This window comes from Daphnia magna, linkage group LG7 (genome assembly GCF_020631705.1).
Source record: "Daphnia magna isolate NIES linkage group LG7, ASM2063170v1.1, whole genome shotgun sequence".
NCBI lineage: Eukaryota > Metazoa > Arthropoda > Branchiopoda > Diplostraca > Daphniidae > Daphnia > Daphnia magna.
In genome coordinates this window covers 3,106,407-3,131,319 of record NC_059188.1, presented here as the reverse complement: position 1 = coordinate 3,131,319, position 24,913 = coordinate 3,106,407, and the positions used below count along the sequence as shown (strand labels likewise).

At 43.1% G+C, this 24,913-nt stretch overlaps 2 protein-coding genes and 1 long non-coding RNA gene across 3 annotated transcripts; all 3 read right to left on the bottom strand.

Annotated features, from left to right (window-relative positions):
- Positions 1 to 423: 423 nt before the first annotated feature.
- LOC123474202 lies at positions 424 to 1,608 on the bottom strand. Its single transcript, XM_045176133.1, has one exon. It carries the CDS (start codon positions 1,606 to 1,608, stop codon positions 424 to 426), a length of 1,185 nt encoding a protein of 394 aa, XP_045032068.1.
- Positions 1,609 to 19,853: 18,245 nt separating this feature from the next.
- LOC116936091 lies at positions 19,854 to 20,441 on the bottom strand. Its single transcript, XM_045176132.1, has one exon. It carries the CDS (start codon positions 20,439 to 20,441, stop codon positions 19,854 to 19,856), a length of 588 nt encoding a protein of 195 aa, XP_045032067.1.
- A 2,106-nt stretch (positions 20,442 to 22,547) lies between these two features.
- Positions 22,548 to 22,873, bottom strand: LOC116926694. The gene is made up of 2 exons (XR_004396221.2): positions 22,828 to 22,873; positions 22,548 to 22,760 (listed from the first exon to the last, which is right to left on the bottom strand). It is a non-coding gene; the product is annotated as an uncharacterized LOC116926694 (long non-coding RNA).
- Between the last annotated feature and the right edge of the window lie 2,040 nt (positions 22,874 to 24,913).

Here is a 24,913-nt window from a genome sequence, read left to right as displayed (position 1 = left end):
CCGATCGTCTGCTAGCCTTGTGAGCGCTTAACGGTATCTGTGCAATTTAGCAGTAATAAACGGAAATTGCACAACCTGGCGGACGATTTACGCAATATTGTATGAAGTTCAATATAGGGGGCGACGAAAGTTTCCACACTACCATCTCGAACAGCTGTTTTACCTACACAATTGTTTGTAACGTGTATAAAGCTAATATTTCTCTACAAGTAACTGAGTTTTACACTATTTAATGATCAGTACAATCCATTTTACCCCTTGCTCTTTGGCCGTAGCTAAAACACAGAGCTTTGTCACAGGGCGAAAAAATGGGTTTTTGTGGTTAACAAGCTTCACTTTAACCACTCTAACGACATTGTCAGCGGCACTGGGCATTATTTCTATCACTTTGCCTAATGACCACTGCCCACGTAAGGCATTTGATTAAATAACAAGCACTATATCCCCCACAGTAACATTAGGCCGATTTTCGGCCCACTTTCTTCTTTCAGTCAGATGAGGAACGTATTCACGTAGCCATCGATTCCAAAAATGTTGAATGATGGTCTGGCTTTGCAGAAATTTCTTTGCGGTTACGTGTACGTTTTCTTCATCTGATAACTTTAGCGGTGTATAAGGACGTTCCCCACCGTGTAGAAAGTGATTCGGTGTTAGGGGATCAGGATCGTCAGGATCCATGCTGAGATGAGTCAGTGGTCTTGAATTGAGCAAGGCGGCTACCTCGGCAACGACGGTTCTTAGCACACGATCAGTGACGAGGCGAGTCCTAACACTGATTTTCATCGCACGTTTGCACGATTGAACCAATCTTTCCCATACTCCCCCGAAATGGGGCCCATACTGAGGAGAAAAATGCCATTCTATCTGCTGACAGGACATTATGGTCTGGAGTTCTTCCAGAGCCTGGCGAAGTTCTTGTTCGGCTGTAACAAGGTTTGTTCCGTTGTAGCTGTAAATTACCTCCGGATTTCCACGTACACTGACGAACCGGGTGAAGCACAGTAAGAATTCTTCCAGACTGAGTCCATCTGAAGTTTCTAGATGAACAGCCCTGGTTGTTAAACACATGAAAAGACTGATCCATCGCTTTTCGTGCCTTACACCTCTTCCACCAACACGTACAGTTAGAGGACCGAAGTAATCGATCCCCGTGAAGGCAAAAGCAGGGCGATACGGGGTAAGCTGATGTACTGGAAGCGATGCCATAAGGGGCGGCATTGGCTTCGACGATCGGCGTTTACAAGGCCAGCAATTATTCACGACTGATTTGATGGCTTTCCGACCAGAAAGTATCCAGTAACGTGAACGTATACTTGCTAACAACGTCTCAGCTTTCACACGCAAATTTTTGACGTGATGATCCCACACTATCCGTTGAGTCAACAACTGATCTCCTGGTAGCAGAATGGGATGTTTTGCTGAGTAGTCTACCGGGGCGTGGTGGATACGTCCACCTACCCGTAACTGTCCGACATCGTGTAAATATGGCTTGAAAGGACGAAGTTTAGACGTCAGCGGTAGTTCCAGGTTTTTTCTTAAGGCGTAGATTTCTTCATTGAAAGCTAACACTTGAGTACGTTTGACGCAAATCACTAACGACATTGACATTTCTAACGCCATTAACTCCCCAACTGTCAGTTTCTCCCCACGTTTTCTGGATTGTGTATTTCTCACGAATCTCAAACAACAGGCTAGAGTTCTCTGAATTCTAAGCAAACTCAAACAGTTTTTTACGCACTGGTCTACGGGATGGTTCTCATCTTCTGTTTTTAATGCCAAGATGCGAATCACATTCACGTCACTCTCTTTTGGCTCAGCAATTTCAACCCAATTGTTCCACTCAGATGGATAGAGTTGCAAGAACTGCGGTCCTTGATGAAACTGAAACAACTCGTTTACGTTCTGTGGGTCAATACCACGACTGCACAGATCAGCAGGATTTTCGACTCCAGCTACATGACATCACTGCCGACGATTGGTGTTTCTGAGGACTTTTCAACAACACGATTGTTCACGAAAACTTCGAATTTGCACGTTCGTGAGTAAATCCAACGTAACACTGTTTGCGAGTCGGTGTGAAAGATAATGTCTTGTAGGTCCATTCCTAGCTCTCGACAAACGGTGAGGGCTATGTTCAGACCTTTAGCTGCTGCTTGAAGCTCCAGCCTAGGAATTGTAAGGCCTTTGACTGGGGTGACTTGGGTTTTCGACATGACGAATGACACGTCTATCGAATGTTCGTCATAGACCGAACGGAAGTAAGCCACAGTTCCAAAGCATTTCGAACTTGTATCCGTAAATAGATGCAGCTGCTGCTACTTACAGCTCCCCCAATTGAATCTGTAACACCATGGCACTGAAAGCGTCTCAAAATTTTCAAGATGCTCGTACCAGTGTAGAAAACGTTCACGTAATTCTTCGGTTAGAAGATCATTCCAGCCAATCCTGGTTTCATACGTCCAGATTTCTTGAAGGAGACTCTACATCAAGAAGGTTACAGGCGCTACGAGACCCAATGGATCGTAAACACTGGAAATTATGCTTAGGAACGTTCGCTTAATAAGAGTGTAAGGGTTTGATGACTTGGGAATTTTGAACGTTAACATGTCTCTCTCCCCATCCCACATCACGCCAAGGGTTCTTTTAACGGGCAATTTATCCAGGTCGAGATTCAGAGTTGGTGTTGCGACCCCGAACTCACGTAAAGCTGCCATCACGTTTCTTGATGACGACGTCCACTTTGTGAGGGTAAAACCACCCAACTGAAGAAGGTTCTTCATTTGGCGGGCCCGTTTAACTACATCATCTTCGGAATCAAAGGAGTCAAGGTAGTTGTCGACGTAGAACGTACGTCGAACACTGTCTGCAGCTTCTGGAAACTGGTCACAATGATCGTCTGTAGTTCAGTTCAGGGCGTAGATACTGGTAGTTGGGGATGAAATTGAAAACGGTCATCTGGTATGTCATTGGAGCTGTACTGCTTTCTGGCGTCCGGTAAACAAAACGGTAGGCTGACTGATCTTCTTCGGGAACTTGAACCTGATCAAACATTTTCTTGATGTCTGCAGCAACCGGGATGAGATTTTGCCGGAACCGGATAAGAACACCCAACAAGCTAACCAGCAAGTTGGGACCCGCAGAAGATTTTGGTTGATCGATGTTCCGCCATACTCGGCAGCTCCATCGAAGACAACACGAACTTTTGTCGATGAGCTAAACGGACTCATGACTCCGTGTTGAGGTAGATACCACGTTTTGTTGCTTTCCTTCAATGCCTCTTGAGTCGTGAGAAGCCTAGCATGTTTTAATGCGATGAACTCCTGGTCTACGGCATCCTATTTTCGGGTAAGGTCAATCGCTCGATGGAAAGGCCTCTCGAGTGCATAAAGCCTTTTCAAGGCAGACGTCCGATTTTTCGGAAGGTTTACGTCATCAGCCTTCCACATCAAGCCGATTTGCGTAGCAATTACATACTTTTCTTACAGTACGGTCGGGGATATCGTTTTCCTCGCAGGTCGTCTTCGTAAAGAACTGGCGGTTCTTCTTCGACGTCCTTTGCCTCGAGTTGCCAGAATCTCTTCACTAACTCTTTCAGGTCTTCGCTTCGTTCTTCTGACACAATGTGTGCGATGAACGGGATATCGGTGTTCTGTGGGCCCGCTGGACCACCCAGACACCAACCAAACGAAGGCGATGGGCCCTGTTGTTCTAGCCGGCGGCCTGATGGAAGCGACATGATCGTTGGCCGATGCTACGTCGATTCCGATGAGTACGGTTACATCCTCCAGTTGAACGTTCGGGACATCAATACCACGTAGGTGTGTCCAAGATTCAAGCTGACAAGGGTCGATCGAAGAGTTCGGCGTCACCTTCAATTTGTCGATGGCGTAAGCATGCTTGACTTCAAACTTGCTCGTTCCGTCACGAGATGAAATTGGGAAGTGTACTACGGAAGCACAAACGTTAGACGTGGCCCCATCGTACGATACAACGCTGATGCGTTTAGACGGCCCAATGATTCCAAAATTCTTTACTACATCACTCCTAATCAGTGTGGTGTCCCTTCCGGTATCCAAGAAACCGTAGGTGTCGAACCACCTTCCACCAACATCAATGCGCATTGGTACGATCTTAAAACGTACACGTCGCTTCGAAGGCTCCAAATGGGTAGCTGTCCCAAGGAATGCCATCGATGTTGGCATCGATGGAGTGTGTTGATCTACTGACTTCCACTGTGGGATGAATTCAGCTCCATGAAGCAAGGTATGATGTCTCGAGCCAGTGCAACCACTAATGGTGCATTTGACGTCTTTCGGACACTCCTAACGTTCGTGGTTTCCGGTGAGGCATAGCAAACACCTTCCGGACTTGAAGATTTTCTCCGCCTTTTTTTCTGGGGGGAGAGAGGTGAAAGCGGTGCATTCGATAAGGTTGTTGGCCTTGCCGTGGCATACCAAGCATTTCCAATGCTCCTTCTTCTCGGCTCTTCTCTTCTCCGTGTGCGGTCGGCTCCTTGGAGGCACGGTTGCTGGGAAAGATACTGCCATTACTTTCGAGCCTTCCGTTGTCGATACGTGGCCAATGGTGGATACATGAGGAACGCTGAGTCTCTTGACTGGCTCCTTTTCATGGAATCTTACGTTTTTGGACGTCGACGTGGGCAAAGACTCGAATACGTTTTTACCATGTTGTTTACTCATGGATTTTAAAGTTACCCAATCATCCAGGTCAAGGATGTTCAATTCTGCTCCCGCCACCTTACGTTTCTCGCTCCACTTGTCCCTCAGGAATGCCGGCAGCTTCGCTTCAATAGCCATCAGGTTAGTGCGGCTGTGAAGTACCTGCGCATACTTGGATTGGGATAGGGTCGCCACTGCACCATGTAGACGGTTCGCGAAGGATTTTAGGTTGCCAGCTTCTTGATTCTTCACTGGCGGAATCTGGAGCAGGTCATATAGGTTTCGTCTGGTCCATAATCTCGGTTCGGCCATAAACTGAATCGAGACGTTCCCACCACAACGGAATACATGGAACCATCAGTAAGGCATTCACCGACTTCGTTACGAACGTCTTCTGTTAGGAACTCTTCAACAATAAACAGGAGGATTGGAGAATTTGCAGAACCCCTTTCATACAAGGCCTCTTAAAATTAGCCTTGAACCGAGCGTAGTTCTTAGGATTTCCATCGAACGGAACGATCTTGAAGTTAGGGTGATGCCGTGGCCATAATCAACACCAGGAGGATGATCGACGTGATCCCTGGTGCTATTACGTCCAGGTGATATGGTCTCTTCTGGGCCCGTAGGGTCGCAACTTGGATACGTGAACGTACGTTGTCGTTGCGGCTGCTCCGGGGAAGAGACGTCTGCATCAATCAATCCTCTGCGATGATGTATAATGGCCTCAAGTGACGTCCCCTGGTGACTGTGGTGGGACATTCTGACGTCTAAGCGATGTTTCAGCTGATGGCTGCGGGGGCAAATTCTGGCTACCAACCGGCCTGTCAGAAATTGTCTGACTGGCAAGGCGCTTATCCTCGTCGTATTGACGCTGTAATGTCTTCAGATGTTCTGCATTAGCATCCGTATCCATTTTAAGACCCTCAATTTGAGAGCTTAACTCGGTCTTGTTACGGTCGATCTTGCCATCCAAGGCATCCAACGTCTGACGTGAGTCTCGAACTAGCTGAGTGGTGACTGCAATCTCGTTGGTTGTTACGTTGGATCTTTCCAGAAGCTTGGCCAACTTCTCGCCCATGCCCTCTAATGCATTGGTCAACATTTGGGCGGACGACGCTGCGCTGCTGCTCCATCTGTTTAGTAGCCTTCTCCTAGCTTGATCTCTAGTATCATCAAGCTGTTTGTGGGTCTCAAATTCCGTGTAACTGACTTGGGGTGAAGAACCAGTCAGCATAAATGGGGTTGGACCTCTTCTCGACGTCACTTCACTCCAGTGTTTCGGATTTTCTAAATTTGCCGGATTTGACTCAAATCCAAATCATTGCGTGTGTTTTGAAATCCGTTCCAAATCTTAAGCTCGAAAAAATCAGCAAAATCCAATCCAAATCAAATCAAATCAAATCCAAATCCAAATCCAAATCATTTTAAATTTGAGAAAATCCGTTCCAAATCCGATCCAAATCCGATCCAAATCCAATCCAATTCACAATCTATTGTTAATTTTATGATTGCAACATGTAACACATAGTTACATACAAATTCTTCTACATATTTCTGTGTCAAGGTAAAAATGTTTAAAATTTCCTTTTAATTTTTTTGACTTTAATCCCTAATTTAACATCAAATAAAAACCCAAGACTTAATTGGATTAGTTTACTTTTTAATAGAAGTTTTGCTAAAAAGTCTGTTCGACTTTTGATTTCTTACAAAATCCATATTAAAAAAAACTATAATAACAGGTTCCTTTAGATTTCTTAAGTTGGATTAAATCTTTTTATTTCTGAGTATTCTGACTGACAATGGTGAAAACAGCAAAAAACAAAAGAGTTAGCCACAATTCATCATTTTTGTTTGACAGGAGTCACAGGACTCATAAGTTTCATATTTCGCTTTATGAAAAGCATTTTCGCGAAGAGAGGAGGCTTAATGCGATTTCTTTTAGCCGTTGCAATGTCCGTGGCGGTGCTAAAGACCCGTTCGATCTCTCCTCCCGAAGCGGGCACCCCGAAGGGCTCCCTTGCTATCAAAGCCAACAACGGGAATCGATGGGCGTTTACTTTCCAATAACCCAAGGGACTAAAGCGCAAGTCAGAAGGACGATCATTGTCAGGAGAATCTGGACCACTTGACTGGTACACTGGTTCTGAGAGGTAGAGTTCAAATTCATCAAGGACCTTTGATGCGCAAGCAGATTGAGCCCTTTTCTGGATGACCGTTGAAAATAGAGCCCGAGTCAAGGTTTGGCGCTTAGACGGAGGTGAATTCATTGCCCTACCTGCCGTGCCCTCTTGAATTTCTTGGGAGTCTCCTAAATTATAAAAACCAAATGTTTAATATTGTGAATTCGTTTTTCGGTTAAAAATGGTCCGTACGCAAATGTTTGTATCGGTATTCCAGTTCGGATCTAATGGACTGCAAGACATCGTTCTCAACAAGACCAGATGACTGAATCCTTCTTCTTTATAAAGGATTTGGATTTGGATTTGAAAAAATCCGGGTTTTTGTTGGGGGATCAAATCCGATCCAAATCCAAGCCATTGAAAAATAAGGCAAAACCAAATCCCTTAAAAATCCGGGAGGATTTGGATTTGATTTGAAAAAAATCCGAAAACACTGCTTCACTCGTCGTGATTTGGCTGTGTGACGTTCCAATGGAGCTGGCAGATCGGCTAGATGACAGGGCATATCTAATGGCAAACTGGATAGTACCTTCATGATCCGTGTCGAACTGTACTTCCAAATTTTCACATGCCTATCGCTGCTTTTCTGAAACGTCGGGTATACATTCGGTATATTCTCGATGTAGGGTCTTGACTTCGGAGTAGATACGAATTAATTCGTCTCGCCATGCTGCTACTTGCACTCTTGGCAACCTGATGACCCACTTTTTGTGATCCACCACTGCCTTTCTGAGCTGGTTTGTTAACTTTGTATGAGCCGACTTTCTTCTGCGTCGTTTCCTTTTTATGTCGTATTCCGGGAGGAGAGGCATTTCACTCTTCGGTGCTTCGATTTTGGTTTCGTCGACCTTTACGACAATGCGAGCTGATTCCATTTCTTCGGTGGAAGGTACAGAGTCACTCATGACGTAGGAAATGCTAGCACACAATCAAAGAGTCACACGTTAACGGATGTCGAAGATTCACTTAGATACGTCGACACACAAGTTAGATTCGCAACACGTGTTGGACAGGGCTTTGCCTTCAAGCAGACGTGAACGTAGCGTAAAAGTTTTTACAAGGTAAAAATACCCGACAGTTTTGAAAGATGAACAACGTTTTCACAAGCGAATACGGTAGAAAATGCACGTGTTCGTTAAATCCCGGGTTTCTGCACAATTTTGTAACGCACCTGACGTGCTTGCAGGCGCGTTGCAGAGAAAGATAAGAGAATTTACTTGGGGTGGGTGGAATTTAAGCACACTGTATTTTCTGTGAGAAAACGGGGGACAAAACGTAGAGGACAAAAACGTAAGGACGAACTTTCTTTTAAACGAGGCAGGAAAAAATCAAAACATAAAAATTGAATGGACGGACGAGGTAACTTGGTTACAAAAAAGAGAAGACTGCCAAAACAAAAAACGAGAACACCCGACGACGACTTAGAAGGCCCTTGCCTCCCACAGCCCTGCCCGATGAGGGCAGCACCGTAGGTGACCAAGGTCGAGTTGACCGTTGGAAAAGACGCTACCGCGATTCCCACGCCAGCCAGAAGAAAAAGATGCTTCCTTAAAAAACCATAAATAGAACAGCGCGTCAGTCTTCGAAGTTTTTTGGTCTGTCCAGTCTTCACGACAATTTTCTGCTGCAGTAGTTTTATCGATTGGGCTGTGTCTTCACGGATCGTTTTTATTCTCCATCGTCGCTTATAGTTCAATACAACATGCGGTAAATCCCAACCCCAATTTATCTTATTATTTTTTTAGTTTCGTTTTTGTGGTAGTTAACGCGTTCCAAGCGCGTATAAACCATTACAGTCTCCCGTTTACGGGAGACTGTAATGGCTATGCTGTAATTGTAAACTTCGTGTAGGCCGACAGGGGCGCTGCCAAGCAGGGCCATCTTGGTGGACGATATCGGTAATAGCCGTTGTTCGAATTTCCCCCCTGTAGAAGCAGACGCCATTATTGTGTCAAAAGTCAGTTCACATAAATCAGTGATAGAACCTGCCTAAGTTTAACCCTCAAAAGTTTTTAATCGCAGGTAATAACGTGATTATTGTTACAGGTTAAGATTACTACTTTTCAGTGATGACAATTATAGTCTGTACACTTCCCTCGAGCTTTTGAAAATTTCCTCTCAGTCTGGGGCAACGTATCCGCAAGTGAAAAAACCATGCAGCTACTTACGTCACGACTACTGAGATAAGAGAGCGTAAAGAAGCGATGGTCGAATGAAGATAATGCAACTACCGAAAATGCTTTTGTTGGGTAGAACAATCATCCATCATCCTCTACACAGAGCAGTTCAAGAAGAGGAAGAGGAAGAAGAGGTGGATACAACAGATTCGCTGATAAAGAATGCACATACTGCAGTGGACCATCACGATTCTCTCCACACCTACGAGGTTTGCAGAGTACGCTTGAGGGACCAAAAGAAAAAGAAAGAACAGGCAGCAGAAAGTTCTACCGAGTCATCTTTCGCGTCCGTTTTCCAACAAGACAATTGCTACCTCTCATCATCGCGGATCATATCGCTCATGTGGTCACGCTGGATTGCTGATTCAGGAGCAACAGCCCATATGACGGACCAACGAGAAGTATTTTCCAACTTTTTACCGTTCTCCCATTCTCAATCTAATTTAGTTAAAGGCATCGGAGGAGCTAAGTTATTCACCAAAGAACGTGGAAATGTAAAAATGTCAAAAATCGTCAACGGTATCCGAGGCAAGGCCACTACCAAGAACGTTTTATACGTCCCTAACCCTAGTGCCAGCTTAATCTCAATCACTGCAGCTACAAGAACCGGGATGACTGTCATATTTTCGGGAGAGCAAGTCCATTTCACTCGCCACAACGAAGTCGAAATGACAGGAGACCGCATTGACAGAAAACTGTACTTCCTAAACATCGAGATTCGCCAAGAAGATCAACAGTACAAAGAAGAGACTGCCAACCTGGTAGATCTCAAGACATCCACCATTGAAATTTGGCACCAGCGTCTCGCTCATTTGAATTATAAAACCATTCTTGAAATGTCAAATTCAGACCTAGTCGACGGTCTTTCTCTCCCAAAAACCTGCCATATCCCAGAAGATATCTGCCACGGCTGCGCATTTGGAAAAATACAAAGAAAATCTTTCACCGTCGGTAGGACAAGTGCTACATACGTTGGCTAGCTCGTCCACTCAGACTTTTGTGGACCAATGCAAACCCCATCACTAACTGGTGCAAGGTATTTCCTTCTATTTTAAGATGACTGTAGTGGCTGGAGACAAGTGTATTTTCTCCAACAGAAATCAGAAACTCCCGAAAAGTTCAAACAGTATGTCACCCTACTTCGAAGCGAGACCGTTTATTTTGTCTCTACATCTTTCGCGACTGGCTATTAAGAAAAGAAATAAGACACGAGACCAGCGCTCCCCATTGTCCAGAACCGAATGGCGTGTCCGAACGTGCAAACCGCACAATTGTTGAAGCCGCACGCAGCCTCATCCACGTAGAAGGTCTCCCGTTGAAGTTCTGGGCAGGGGCAGTCACCTGTGCAGTGTACATGCTGAATCGAGTGCCATCAAAGGCAAGTAAACTCACACCGTTTCAGATTTGGCACAAACAAAAACCATACCTCACAAATCTACACGTATTTGGATCTACTGTGTTCGTACTTATCCCAGCAGCTGAAAGAAGAAAACTCGACCCAAAAAGCACCAGATGTATCTTCATTGGATACTGTCAACCCAAAAAGCTCATCGTTTCTGGGACCCAGTAGCGTGCAAGGTAAAAATAGGCCGAGATACAATTTTTGACGAGAACAGCTACTTCGATCCTTTCAGTACCATGATACCACCAGCTGAGGGAGAGCATGTTCTACTGAACCCTTTCCCCCCATCCGCAATGCAATGGACACCATTCAAAATAATCAACTGGATGTATCAACAACAACTCCAAGCATCGACCAACAAGCTGATGAACTACTACAGGATTCCGAGTCTCCCACCTCTGGATACAGTAGTAAGATTACAGAATACGGTGCCCTCACCTCCAGAGACAAATCCAAACACCATTACCCATTCACAGCCAATACAACGTTAAGATGAACCCAGCTTGTGAGTCCAACACCAACCACCGGGCAAGGTGAACGCCGGTCGAGACATCTTCAAGGTATTGCAACACTTCATTCAGTAATTCATCCTCACGACGATTATTACGAGCCATGCAACTACAAAGATGCCATTTCGTCACCCGACGCCCTCCTTTGGTTAACAGCGATACTTGAAGAGTACCAATCTTTGATTTAAAAAATACCTGGACACTAAAAATCTTCCACCAAACCGCAGTACCATTAATACTAGGTGGGTATTCAAAGTAAAGCCAGGTACTATCGGAACCACACAAAGGTACAAAGCGAGGATGGTGGCCAAAGGATTTACACAACGACCAGGAATCGATTACAATGAGACTTTTTCCCCTGTAGTCAAGTTGGACTCTCTACGCGTCATCTTGTCTCTTTCGGCGGCACACAACCTAAGGATGGTGCAGCTCGACGTAAAGACGGCCTTCTATATGGTGAAATCAGCGAAGAGATATATCTCAACCAACCTGAAGGATTCATAATCCCAGGAAGGGAAAGTGAAGTATGCCAGTTAAATAAATGCATTGATGGCTTAAAACAAGCGTCCAGAGTTTGGAATCAACACTTTAACCAATTTCTTCGAGACTTCGGCCTAAACTTCAGCATTTCAGATCCATGCGTATCTTTTCATTCGTTTTCTAGAGGAATTAACCATCATGGCGATATGGGTGGATGATGGACTCATCTGTAGCAACAACAAAGAATCAGCATCCAATATCCTGCAGTACCTCAACAGTCATTCCGAAATACGGTCAGTTGCAGTTGACTATTTCGTGGGCTTAAAAATCAGCCACGATGAAAGCAAAAAGAAAGTATATCTGTCACAACCGGAATATATAACAAAAATCCTTCACAGATTCAACATGGAAAATTGCCAGCCCAAGAGTTTACCGGCAGACCCCAACTCCCGACTAACGGCCAAGAAAAAGCCTTCGCTACATGAAAATCACCAAGACGATGAAATATTTCCATATCGGGAGGCCGTCGGCAGCCTTATCTATCTGGTAGTCACCTCTTGTCCAGACATCTCCTTCTCGGTAAACCAAGTGGCACAGCATTGTAAAAATCCGAAAAAGTTACATTGGGCAGCGGTAAAACGCATTATTTCTTTTCTAAAAAAATACCATTCATTTCGGATTACAATTTGACGGGAGAAGCAACAATTATATCACTTGATACACGGATGCGGATTATGCTGGCGACCTAGATACTGGCTGTTGTATGAAATCCAACTCAAGCGTGCCCAACTATGGTTGCCAAACCATAGAGTTGCTGAACCCCTTACTTATCCTCTTTTCCATAATGTCGTCTGCCTCGTTAGATCCATTAGCACTCCTCTTTCTACTTTTTTCTAGTTCTCAAGAGGGTAAGAACTCAAGTCTTTTGTTCAGCTACATATGTGTGTGGAAGTTATCAGGAAATATATTGTGTTATGTTGAAACCAATTGTGTGTGTTCTAATCCGTTAGCATAATTATTACAACAGGTTATGGGCCCAGAAACACGTTGCTGCCTGGTAACTAACAATGGCCGAACACGAGATCCAAGACAACCAACCTTTGCGGGCAGTAGCCCATTTGCCGAAATTCGACGGCTCCAACCACCGAGAGTGGAACTTCGAAATCGACCTAGTCTTTCAACATCATGAATTAAAAGACCTAGTCTCGGGAACCGAACTACGTCCAGAAGAGGTAAAACATTTCAAATTCCTCTCCCGTTGTGCTGGACCTTTTTTTTTTGAACTGTTCTACCAACGTGGCTCATTACTTAAATCACCACTGAGAATAACAAGCCCGATGTAAAGGGGGATTTTTTTTACTAAACATTGTTGCTTAAATCAGATCCTATGATATTCTCAGAATTAGACTCTTGATCTATTTAATTTAAAAAAAAAAAACTCAAAAACTAGTGACGTTCAGGGCATGAATACTGTCATTTTTCGAGAATCTATATAAGGGGCTGGAACATTCATACTATTCACACAGTATGTCGTATGCTCATGTTACTTCAACAAAATGCCACATTCCTTAACAATGTCACTCTACAGTTAAACTGAGAGAAACTTTATCAGCCTTAACGCTGCATACAATTGATTTTTTGCTCTACAGTTGAGACTGAGAGAAACTTTATCAGCCTTAACGCTGTAAACATTCAAATTTTTCTTTTCTGTACAGTTGAGACTGAGAGAAACTATCAGCCTTAACGCTGTGTAAATTTGATTTTTTCTCTACAGCTAAGACTGAGAGAAACTTTATCAGCCTTAACGCTGTGTACATCTGATTTTATTACTGTACAGTTGAGATTTAGAGAAACACATTCTACTATAATGTTGTCCATATCTCCTGCTTATCCTTATCTTTCCTTTCCTTTTATAGGAACGAAACGAAGCTGGTGAACTGCTAAATGATGCAGCCATAAGACTTTGGACAAGGAAGAACATAACGGCCCTTAACTTCATCTTTGCCTCAATAACAAAGAAAATGAAGGAGAATTTGTACACCCCAGGTCTTAATGCAGCACAAATATGGACAAAGTTGAACCTGCAGTACCAACTTCAAACTGAAGAACAGTTGCATCTTCTATGGCAACAATACTATGATTTCAAACATACAGCTGGTATGCTAAATTTTTTAAAACATAATGATGCAAAAGTTTACATCGCCCTGCTTCACTCAACAGGTGATGACATGAGGACCATGATACAAAAACTCTCGAACATCGCTGACCAACTGAGAGAAAGGGAACAGGCTCTCCCTGAAGTCCAACTTATCTCAAAGGCCCTAGCCACACTTCCAGAATCCTTCCGGGTTGTCAGATCCGTTTGGACCAGTGTTCCAGCAGCTGACCGAACCCTTGATCATTTACTTCAACGACTCATCACTGAGGAAAGTGTGCTCAAGTCCTATCAAAAGGCAGAACATCCGGAAGAAACTGCGTTCGCTGCAAGTGGATATCCGAAAAGAAAGTTCAACCATGGTCGCGGCAGCCACTCTGGCTATGGAAAAGAATATCATCATGGACCCACAGAAGGTCATGTAGACAAACGACCACGATGCGGTACCTGCAACAGCCCACACCACGAAGAAAAAACTGTTTCAAGAAACACGGCTACCCCCGAATTGGTCTAACACAAAAAGCAGAGGAAGAGGCAGAGGAAGGGGGAACCCACCCAACTCATCAAATGCCTTGCTATCCCTCTCCAAACTTGATCCCAGAAGCATACTCACTTTCCTCGTTGACTCAGGGGCCTCCAAGCACATGAGTGATCAAAGAAGCTTCTTCTCAACCTTCAGACCTATGAATGCAGGCACTTGGTCCGTAAAGGTAACACCTTTTTTTTCCTATCATGTTAAAAAAAAAAAAAAAAAAAAAATAATTATTTTTTTTGGCCTTCCAGGCATTGGAGATTCTGAGTTGGATGCTCTAGGGATCGGAAACATTGAAGTTTTGGTTGAAGTAGACAAAGTAACGACTTCCAAGACACTGACAGAGGTTCTCTATGTGCCTGGACTTGGCTCAAACCTTTTCTCGGTTGGAGCAGCAACTGCCAACGGCCTAGTAGCAACGTTTGATGACAACAAGGTAATAATCTCTTATGCCGCATTTTTTAATTAAATTACACAAAGCATAAATTTTTTTTCTCTCTCTCTCTTAAGGTACTCTTCAAGAGAAATGGGGAGACTGTCCTCACTGGGGAGAAACAAAATGAAACCCTTTTTCAGCTTCACATGAAACCCGACATCCAGTCAATCCAGAGTGACACAAGCCAAACATGCACTCTCGTCGCACTTGGCGCAAACCTTCGAGCATCAATGACCACTTGGCATCAGCGCCTAGGTCATCTCGGCTACCAGACTCTCTTGAAAATGGTTAAGGAGGACCAAACGATTGGCTTAAATATCAACGGGGAATGTAATGTCCCAGCATCCCTCTGCTCCAACTGCGAGTTGGGAAAATTCTCAAAGCTACCTCTGAAAACAGGCAGACACAGAGCATCCAGAATTGGCGAATTGACACATTCAGACGTCTGGGGACCCATCTCCACCACCAGTCTTGGAGGCGCCCGTTACTTCGTCACCTTCAAGGACGACTTTAGCGGATATATCACCATCCACTTCATGAAAAAGAAAAACGAAGTGCCCGCCCTAATCCGTCTCTACCACGCCATGCTCCTGAATGAAACTGGCTACTACATGCTTACGCTTCGATCGGACAACGGCAAAGGAGAGTACGTCAACAAAGAAAATGCTGAGTGGTTCTCTCAACAAGGAATCCGTCATGAAACCAGCGCACCTCACACGCCAGAGCAAAACGGCTCCGCCGAACGCCTAAACCGGACGCTACTAGAATCTGTTCGTTGCATGATTATTGAGAGTGGTATGCCAGCTTTTCTTTGGGCAGAGGCCACATCCTACACAGCATACATAAAAAACCGAGTCCTCTCAAGGACTGGTCAACTCACTCCTTACGAATATTGGAATGAAAGAAAACCCGACATGACAAACTTTCGAATCTTTGGATCGAAAGCATTCGTTAGAAATCCACTCATCTCATCCAAACTGGAACCTCGCAGCCAAGAAGGATTTTTTGTTGGACTTTGCCCCACTCAAAATGCATCCCGAATTTACATCCCATCAAAAAGGAAGATTGTCATAAGTAAAGACATCAAAGTTGATGAGACAATTCTTTATCGAGATCATGTGGACAAGGACACACTACCCTCAATGGTAACAACAATAATATTAAAAAAAAAAAAAAAAAAAAAAAAAAATTTTCATTCTTTATTCTTTCTCTCCTATCAAGAACCAACTCCAAGTCGTTACGGACAATGAAAATTCAATAGAGGCAAGTGACACTTCTGTTCCGACTTTCGATGAAACTCCTGAAGGAGACAGAGCTCCTCCTGCCACCATGGCAAATCAAGAAGAAGAAGCTCTCGTCAACACCTCAGTACCAACCACCAACATCCTAAACAATGAGGAAACCGCCAAAATTGACGACACCATCCAGGAAGCCGTAATCCAAATCAACAACCAAAACGATGTAGGAGTAAGCCCTACCCACGTCTCTCCTCTAGCTTCAAATGATGTCCCTCAAGAGAACAACTGTAACCTTCGCAGATCAACTCGCATACAAGCAAGAAAAATGCAATCGATCGCTAAACAAGTAACTCTCCATGACATATCAGCCAACCGTGAATATGGAAAAACGATGTCAAAACCAATGGAACCTAGTAGCTATCAAGAAGCCATCTCCTGTCCGGAAGCTAAACTATGGATCCAAGCAATACAAGAAGAATATGAATCACTCATTAGAAACAACACATGGACAATATGCCAACTGCCTTCTGGCCGGAAAGCAATCGAAGGCAAATGGATACTGAAACACAAACCCGGGTTCAAAACAACTGCACCACGATACAAGGCTCGGTTCGTCATTAAAGGTTTTTCTCAAGTACATGGTGTTGACTACAACGAAACCTACGCCCCAGTAGCCAAGACCTACTCCTTCCGGATGGTTATGGCAATCGCAGCTGCAAGAGACCTGGAAATAATCCAACTAGACGTCAAAACAGCCTTCCTCTATGGGACACTAGAAGAAGAAGTCTATATGCACCAACCTGAAGGCTTTATCCTTCCCGGACGAGAAGAAGAAGTGTGTCGTCTCATTAAAAGCATATACGGACTGAAACAAGCTTCTCGTGTATGGAACGTCAAATTCAACGAGTTCATCATATCTTTCGGCCTTAAAAGATCCCAATGTGACTCATGCATCTATTACCGCCATCTCCGCCAGGGGGAGATAGATGAGGAAATAACCTTCTTTATTCTTTACGTAGACGACGGTCTGATCCTGAGCAACGTCAATCAAGTTCTACTGGACATGGTGGAATTCCTCGGCAAGGAATTTGAAATACGTTCACTACCAGCAGACAGATTCATTGGCGTCGACATTGACCGCAACCGCAATCAACGAGCCATTCATCTTTCCCAGCCAGATTACGTCAAAACCATCCTACAAAGATTCGACATGGCCAACTGTCACTGCGTCGCTGTCCCAGCCGATCCATGCGTCAAAATGTCACCAGCCATGTGTCCCCGAACGGAAGAAGAAAAGACAATGATGGCCAAAATTCCCTTCATGGAAGGAATCGGCTCACTGATGCACCTAGCCAATCTGACACGACCTGACCTCGCCTATGCCATCGGCCAAGTATCACGTTTCTCTCAAAATCCTGGACCGGAACACTGGAAAGGGCTAAAAAGGATCCTGGCTTACCTGCGAAAAACTATCAATCATGGCATTCTATATAGCGGTGGAAGCAACGAACTTCACGGGTATGTTGACGCAGACTACGCTGGAGATCTCGAAAACCGACGATCAACATCCGGAGCCGTATTTATACTCAATGGTGGTCCCATTTCATGGCACAGCCGTCGCCAAACCTGTGTAGCCTTGTCTACCACAGAGTCAGAATTCATTGCAGCAGCTGACGGGACAAAAGAAGCTATATGGTTGAAGCGCTTGTACTCAGAGTTGGGTGGCCCGGACGTCGCCATGCCACTGCGATGCGACAATCAAGGCGCCATTGCCTTGATTCACAACCCAATGTTCCATCAGCGCACCAAGCACATGGATGTACGCTTCTTCTTCGTGCGCGACGCTCAACAGGAAGGAAAAATAGACATCAACTACATCGAAACCGAATCCCAACTCGCTGACATCTTTACAAAGGCCCTACCGGTCCCAAGATTCGAAATGCTGCGTCAGAACCTGAACATTCGGGAGTTCATGAACTAAACAATCTAATACAAGGGACGCTCACGTTTGTTTGTTTTTTTTTTTGGACACGCAACGAAATGTCACTCTTGAAATTCAATGTTTATTTTGAGCACGCTCGACTTGAGGGACGTGTTGTATGAAATCCAACTCAAGCGTGCCCAACTATGGTTGCCAAACCATAGAGTTGCTGAACCCCTTACTTATCCTCTTTTCCATAATGTCGTCTGCCTCGTTAGATCCATTAGCACTCCTCTTTCTACTTTTTTCTAGTTCTCAAGAGGGTAAGAACTCAAGTCTTTTGTTCAGCTACATATGTGTGTGGAAGTTATCAGGAAATATATTGTGTTATGTTGAAACCAATTGTGTGTGTTCTAATCCGTTAGCATAATTATTACAACACTGGCCGTTCGACGACGGGTTTTGTTTTCCTTCTAAATAATGGGCCGATATCATGGACCAGCCGACGACAAACATGTATTGACCTGTCAACAACCGAAGCGGAATTTATTGCTGCAAGCGAAACCACGAAAGAAGCCGTCTGGCTGAGACGATTACTTAGAGAGATAAATAAGAACCAAGATGACCCACTACCGAGTCTGTGCGACAATGACAGTACCATCAAGCTAGTGAAGAACAATCAATTCCATCAAAGGACTAAACACATTGAGATTCGACATTATTTTATTCGAGAGAAACCAGAAGCTGGTTAGATTGAGGTCTCGTATGTACCAACAGAAGACTATCTAGTTGACATCTTTACAAAACCTCTCCCCAACCCTCGATTCGACGATCTCAGGAGTAGACTCGGAATTGTAGAAGCTCCACACATCTAATGCTGTGCTTGAGGGAGAGTGTTGAATATATATGTTATACAACCACACACTCAGATGTTGCCCAACCTGTTGTGATGTTTAGCCCGACCCTTGTTCATGACTCAACCTTTGTTCTTTCATGACAGTCTATGTCAGACCAATAATTCCGTCTTCTCTCTCTCATTCTATCGTGTGATCTGCACAAGGAAGCAGTGCCATCATTTCATATCGGTAATTATTTTATGACCATGTACCTCATGTCTGTTGCCTAAAGTTCTCATGTCACAATACAAAAGTCTGTTAGTGGTCAATCACAAATATACAAATATAACAGAAAGATGTACTGGCAGGGACGAAGTCCAATTGTGCGACAGGGCGATTTAAAAGGCTGAGGTTGTGATTGCAGATGAGCGATTCGATTTCTGAGCCCTTTTTATTTGTGATTTTGCTATTCCACAGTTTGCTCATGGCATTTGAGTCAACGGCAACGATTGACGATGTAGTGAGAAGCTCACTAAGATCAGAGCGAAGAAGCGCCGAGGCGTCCGGACAGGAGGGTCTAAGATACACTGAAATGAAGTAAAAAGTACCATGCGTGGTTGACAAATCCACAGCAGTGACGTGGTTTCGGCAGCTACGATCAGCCGCACGGCAAGATTCCGCTAAGGCTAGTTTGACGAGAATTGCTGTCCCGTATGCGTGCTCCTATGTAAGGGCGTGAAAAGCAACAAAGCCAGGAGGGATGTTCATGATAGTTGGGGACTTGGGATTTTTTGTAAACGGTTCCTGAATTAGGATGGCCTCTATATTATTTTCTAAGATCACTTCAGCCAAGGATGCTGAGGCGACCTTAGAATGACGCAGATTGCCCTGGAGGCAAGTGAAGAGGCGGTTGAGGGAAGGCCGGATGGAGCACATCAATCTCTTTCAATTCGGGCTCTGTATCTTGCCACGGATTTCATCTGGATTTGACAAAAACGATCGCCAGACTGATGATTTCCAGAAAAATTGATTCATTTTTACTCCTGACTATTGCATTCTCTGGTGAGATGGGTACCGGAACATTTACCGCAATTAGGTTCTTTGGCCCGACAGGAGGCTTTAACGTGGCCATATCCCAGGCAGAAAAAACAGTGACGGGCCTCTCGATCCAGCATCACTTCAACCACGCGTGAGGAAGTATTGAAAAAATCGATCTCCCCGCCAAGCAGTACCGAATCTCTATTTGCCTTACAATTAAAGAGGATCTTTAAGTAACCCCTAGACGAGTCAGGTTTAGCATACTGTTATTTAAACTTTTCCCTTGAGACCATAATTTCTAACCATTAATTCGTCTTTTAAAGTGGGTAGATAGCTTAGGTCTACGAAGAGTGCAACCGCAGGGTACAATTTGGAAGGACGAGAAACAGAATTAAGGATACTTCTATGGTTTGGTCCCTCTTTGGATTCCTGGATGGATTTCGTGCGTTTCAGGTCCGTCGGGTCATTGAGACAGACATAGATGTTGTTGTCCTTTTGTCTGACCAATGATGGAACAGGACCACCCGCACTGGATTCTAGCAGTTTTTCCATTGTTGCACCAGCTGCAAAGCTGGCCGACAGTACCGGGGCTTGCTGGACCTTAGTTGTTTGAGCGTAGGATGGTTTGCCCGCGTGATGCAGATCCTTATTGAGTGGAAAAACGGGAGGGTATGAGCGCTGACGGACGAACTGGTCAGTCATAGCGTCCGCAAAGGCCAGCTTAACATCTACGAAATTGGCTTCGAGCTGGATGACCCGTTCCTGCTGGAGTTTAATATACTCGATTGCAGCTAGGAGTTTCCCGACTATTTCCTCCTTGTTCAGCGAGTCAAGAAGTGTGAGATCTTTATCCTCCATGATGTTGGAAAGGTCTTCATAACGGATTTTTTTTTTCTTCAATTTCATCTTCTTCGAGACTGCTGTCCGCTGACAGAGGACGTTTGGCATGGTTTCTTCCGGTTGGCGTGCCAAAAGTTTCGGGGTCTCCCCCTGCGGCTATGGCACCTTGACTAAGACTGTTGATGATTTGAGATGTCCATGTAATGTATTACTGGCCATTTTCTGGTGTCCGTGGAAGCAAAGTTTAGAACAAAACTTTGAATCTTTTTTGCCTTTGTATTTCTTGCAGCAATAGCCACGGGTTTATTTGGTTGAGTATCTTATCCAGTAAGAGAGATGGCGCCAGCTTCGCCATGGCTCATCTTAGTTACTAGGACTAAGAGAACTTGTACCCAGATAATTACATTCAGCAGATAATTACATTCAGCAGATAATTACATTCAGCAGATAATTATATTTTTGTTGTCACCAAGATCACGGGTTTTCGCACAGCAGATTGAAGTATGCCACACAATGGTAGATGATGAATTACACAAACACTGAATATGTGAAACAAGAGCTAAAATTTTGACGTACGTATTGGGAGAAGACACCGATACTAAGGGAGGGAAGGGCTATATAATGTTAAGGTAGAATCTATTATAACAAACACATCCGGCTAATTAAAATATTAGCAATCCCTGTGTTGTGTGAAGCACAGAGTCAATAGAAACATAGAAAAATTGCTTAAAATTTTTTCCATCAACCCCTAGCGGCAAGCTCAAGCATAGTTTACACTGGGGTACAGAGCACCGCACGGTCTTTACTTCGTAGTCTGTGCGTTCACTTACACTGCCGTTTGCGCAGGCGCAGGCGGGGAATCTACTACAATCTAGGCGTTGCCGTCATTAGTGATGCTGATTATTTTAATAATAATTAGCTATTGGTTTTTTCTGCTTAAGTGAATAATAAAATATCTATTACTTTTCTTATTTTTATTTTTATTTTTTGTGTTATCATTTAAATAACAAAAGTGTGTTGTTTCCGATCCCTAACCTATAACCTTTAGGTTTTGTTTCAGGCAATGCTGCAACTTTAGGAGGATTTTACCCATTTTTTAAGTTAAAAGAAAGTCATTGTGGGATGGGATTGAAATTATAGAAAAAGGGTTATGGGTTTTGAAATCTTTTGATTAGGGCTCGGCCCCGGTTAAAAAAAACCCGGGTTACGCCAAAAATTAACGGATCGCCGCCAAAAAAAATCGGCCATGGGCGATCCAGATAGCAAATTTGCCAAAAAGGTAAACTGGGCGTACCAACCACCATTTTGAAAAATGGCGGCTTGAATGGCGCCAAGTTTAAAAAAGGGAGTTAAGCAAAAAAAAATCGTGGCTGATGTGCGCCATCTTGTTGCGTAAATTGAAAGCACGTGGCTAAATTTTGGGGAAAAACCAGGGTAATTGGGGGTGGGGGGATCATGACCAACCAGATTTTGAAACCAGCTAATGGAACCGGTTTGTAAATTGCTCACCTATCTACCCACGTGAAACCCGGGTAGGTAGTGGGTACAAAGTCTCAAGAACCATTATCCACAGGATCCTTTTTTTGCGGGGAAGACCTACCCATTTGCCTAATACCTACCCATTTGACGTGGGGCCGAACCTTACTTTTGATTTCCTTCAAAAATGCGGTACAAAAATAAATTGACAACTTTGTAAATGAAAATTTTGATATCTTAAATATAGTATCAAATGGCAGACGATACTCGACAGAACAGTTGCATGTCGGTGCTTAAAACAAAAAATCTTGAGATATTTAAATGGCGGGTATCAGAAATTTTAGAACACAAACAATGTTTCATCGAGTTGGCCGTATAGAGTTGGCTAACGTCCGAAGTTGCCAGTTCGATGAAATTGTGAAAAAAAAAATTGGACACGAACTAGTAACAGTATTTCTGACGTGTAGTGAAGGTGCCCGTCCGGGTGAGAGTTATCGAAAGAATTCTTACATGGCCTGCTTGTTATGAAAATGATATTTAAAACACTGTGATTGATGCAAATGATTATAAACTACATTGATTTACAAACCAGATGCAAAATGACGAGAGCAAACACGAGTGTTGTTGTTTAAGTCACATTCCTTCACGTTAAGCTTTTGAAGCCAAACAATTCTTCGTTCCTTTTTTTTTTCTTGCAAAGCAGTTTTTAAACTTTCATTAAATTTTAGAATACGAAATAAAGGTACTCCTTCGGAACCACAACCAGAAACACAACACCTCCAAGACATGTCGAAGGAGAACAAAAACACTTTGTCAGATGCGGACGACAGATGAAAGAGATCACTCAAACAAAATGTAGGACTACAAAAACATTAATAATAAATAAAGTACAGTCTATTTCGAGGTCAAATAAAAATTAGAAGATTACCTGATAACGAAGGAATTTCGTAATCCAATTATCAATGGAACGGAAGAAAATTTCAATGGAAAAAATTAAAACTAAAACTACAACGGGCGAAACTCCGTAAGCCGCCATGCAAGAACTGTTACTTGTTCGTGTCCAATTTTTTTTTCACAATTTCATCGAACTGGCAACTTCGGACGTTAGCCAACTCTATACGAAAACATAAGAATACAAATTGTTTTTTGTCATTTTCACAATTACAGTAAAAGATTATATTTCTGCGTTCTGAATTTTTCGAAAACTATAGCAAACTAAAAATTCTAAACAAAAACACCTGTATTTAAATTTTTTTTTTATTTTTGTGTATTTGTTACGTATGTTAAAACAAAATATACAGGCTTTTGTGAAATTAAATATTTTGTTTATTTTAAAACAGAAAACACTGATGACACCAGACATATACTCTTTACCGTTTTATTAGATTGAAAAATTTCGTGATTTCGTCATCGTATATTAAAACTATTAGAAGGTAAGGAATGCTACCAGTTAGCCGTTTTTTCCACTAGGCACTAGGCAGCCATATCTTTATTTTATGGTCACTAAAAAATAGTTATTGTGACTCTTGTACTTACATTTCTAATCTTTTTGGTATTTTTTGTTAGTTTCATGACTTGCATCTAAATGCAACGACGATCTCGTGCCCATAAAGGGGCCAGCCTTACCAACAGGGTTAGCTCGAGTTCGATGCCAGAACCTAGAGCTGATAATGAAGAAGATGATTGTGAAACACTCGATGAAGCTTTATTAGGTATTTACAACCATCTTAATTATGACACGTTTAATATTAACTACAATTATTCTTATTATAAGATGAACCTGAGTCTGAAACTGTATCTGAAGCTGCACCTCAGACTCCAAAGACTCGGTGGCCATGCCAGATAGCCAATGTGTGAAGTGGCCAGCTTATCGCTGCCACTTCTATTCAAACTGAAAAAGACTAAGGAGCGAGTCTATGCAAAATGCAACCTCTGCCTTGACAACAAGTACCACATGGGCATCAAGAGCTCATTTTCCAACTTTATTCGACACCTCCAAAGATTCTACAAAGAAGAATGGGATTCTTTTGAGTCCTCTAAGGAGTCGAAGCAACAATCAGGTCATTTGTCTCCCCTCGAGTTCCCAGCCGTGGAAGGAAGGTTCAGCTGGATAGGCTTCTGTGCCAGACGGTGATTACGGACAATCTTCCGCTCAATATTGTCAGGAGGCAAGGCTTCGAACGGGTCTTTAGCACCGCCACGGACATTGCATCGGCTAAAAGAAATCGCATTAAGCCTCCTCTCTTCGCGAAAATCCTTTTCATAAAGCGAAATATGAAACTTATGAGTCCTGTGACTCCTGTCAAACACAAATGATGAATTGTGGCTAACTCTTTTTTTTGCTCTTTTCACCATTGTCAGTCAGAATACTCAGAAATAAAAAGATTTAATCCAACTTAAGAAATCTAAAGGAACCTGTTATTATAGTATTACAGCGTCTTGTTGTTTTGTAGTCTTGAGTCTTCGAATAATAATACTCGTAATGAAGTCGAAATGTCCCGGTCATAACATTTGGTTTAAAAAAAATATGGATTTTGTAAGAAATCAAAAGTCGAACAGACTTTTTAGCAAAACTTCTATTAAAAAGTAAACTAATCCAATTAAGTCTTGGGTTTTTATTTGATATTAAATTATGCATTAAAGTCAAAAAAATTTAAAGGAAATTTAAAAAATTTTTACCTTGACACAGAAATATGTAGAAGAACTTGTATGTAACTATGTGTTACATGTTGCAATCATAAAATTAACAATTGATTGTGAATTGGATTTGATTTGGATCGGATTTGGATCGGATTTGGATCGGATTTTCTCAAATTTAAAATGATTTGGATTTGGATTTGGATTTGATTTGGATTGGATTTTGCTGATTTTTTCGAGCTTAGGATTTGGAAAGGATTTCAAAACACACGCAATGATTTGGATTTGAGTCAAATCCGGCAAATTTAGAAAATCCGAAACACTGGTAGATACCCTATTTCTTTTTTCATTTCCCAATTTTTTTTCTAGCCCCAGTT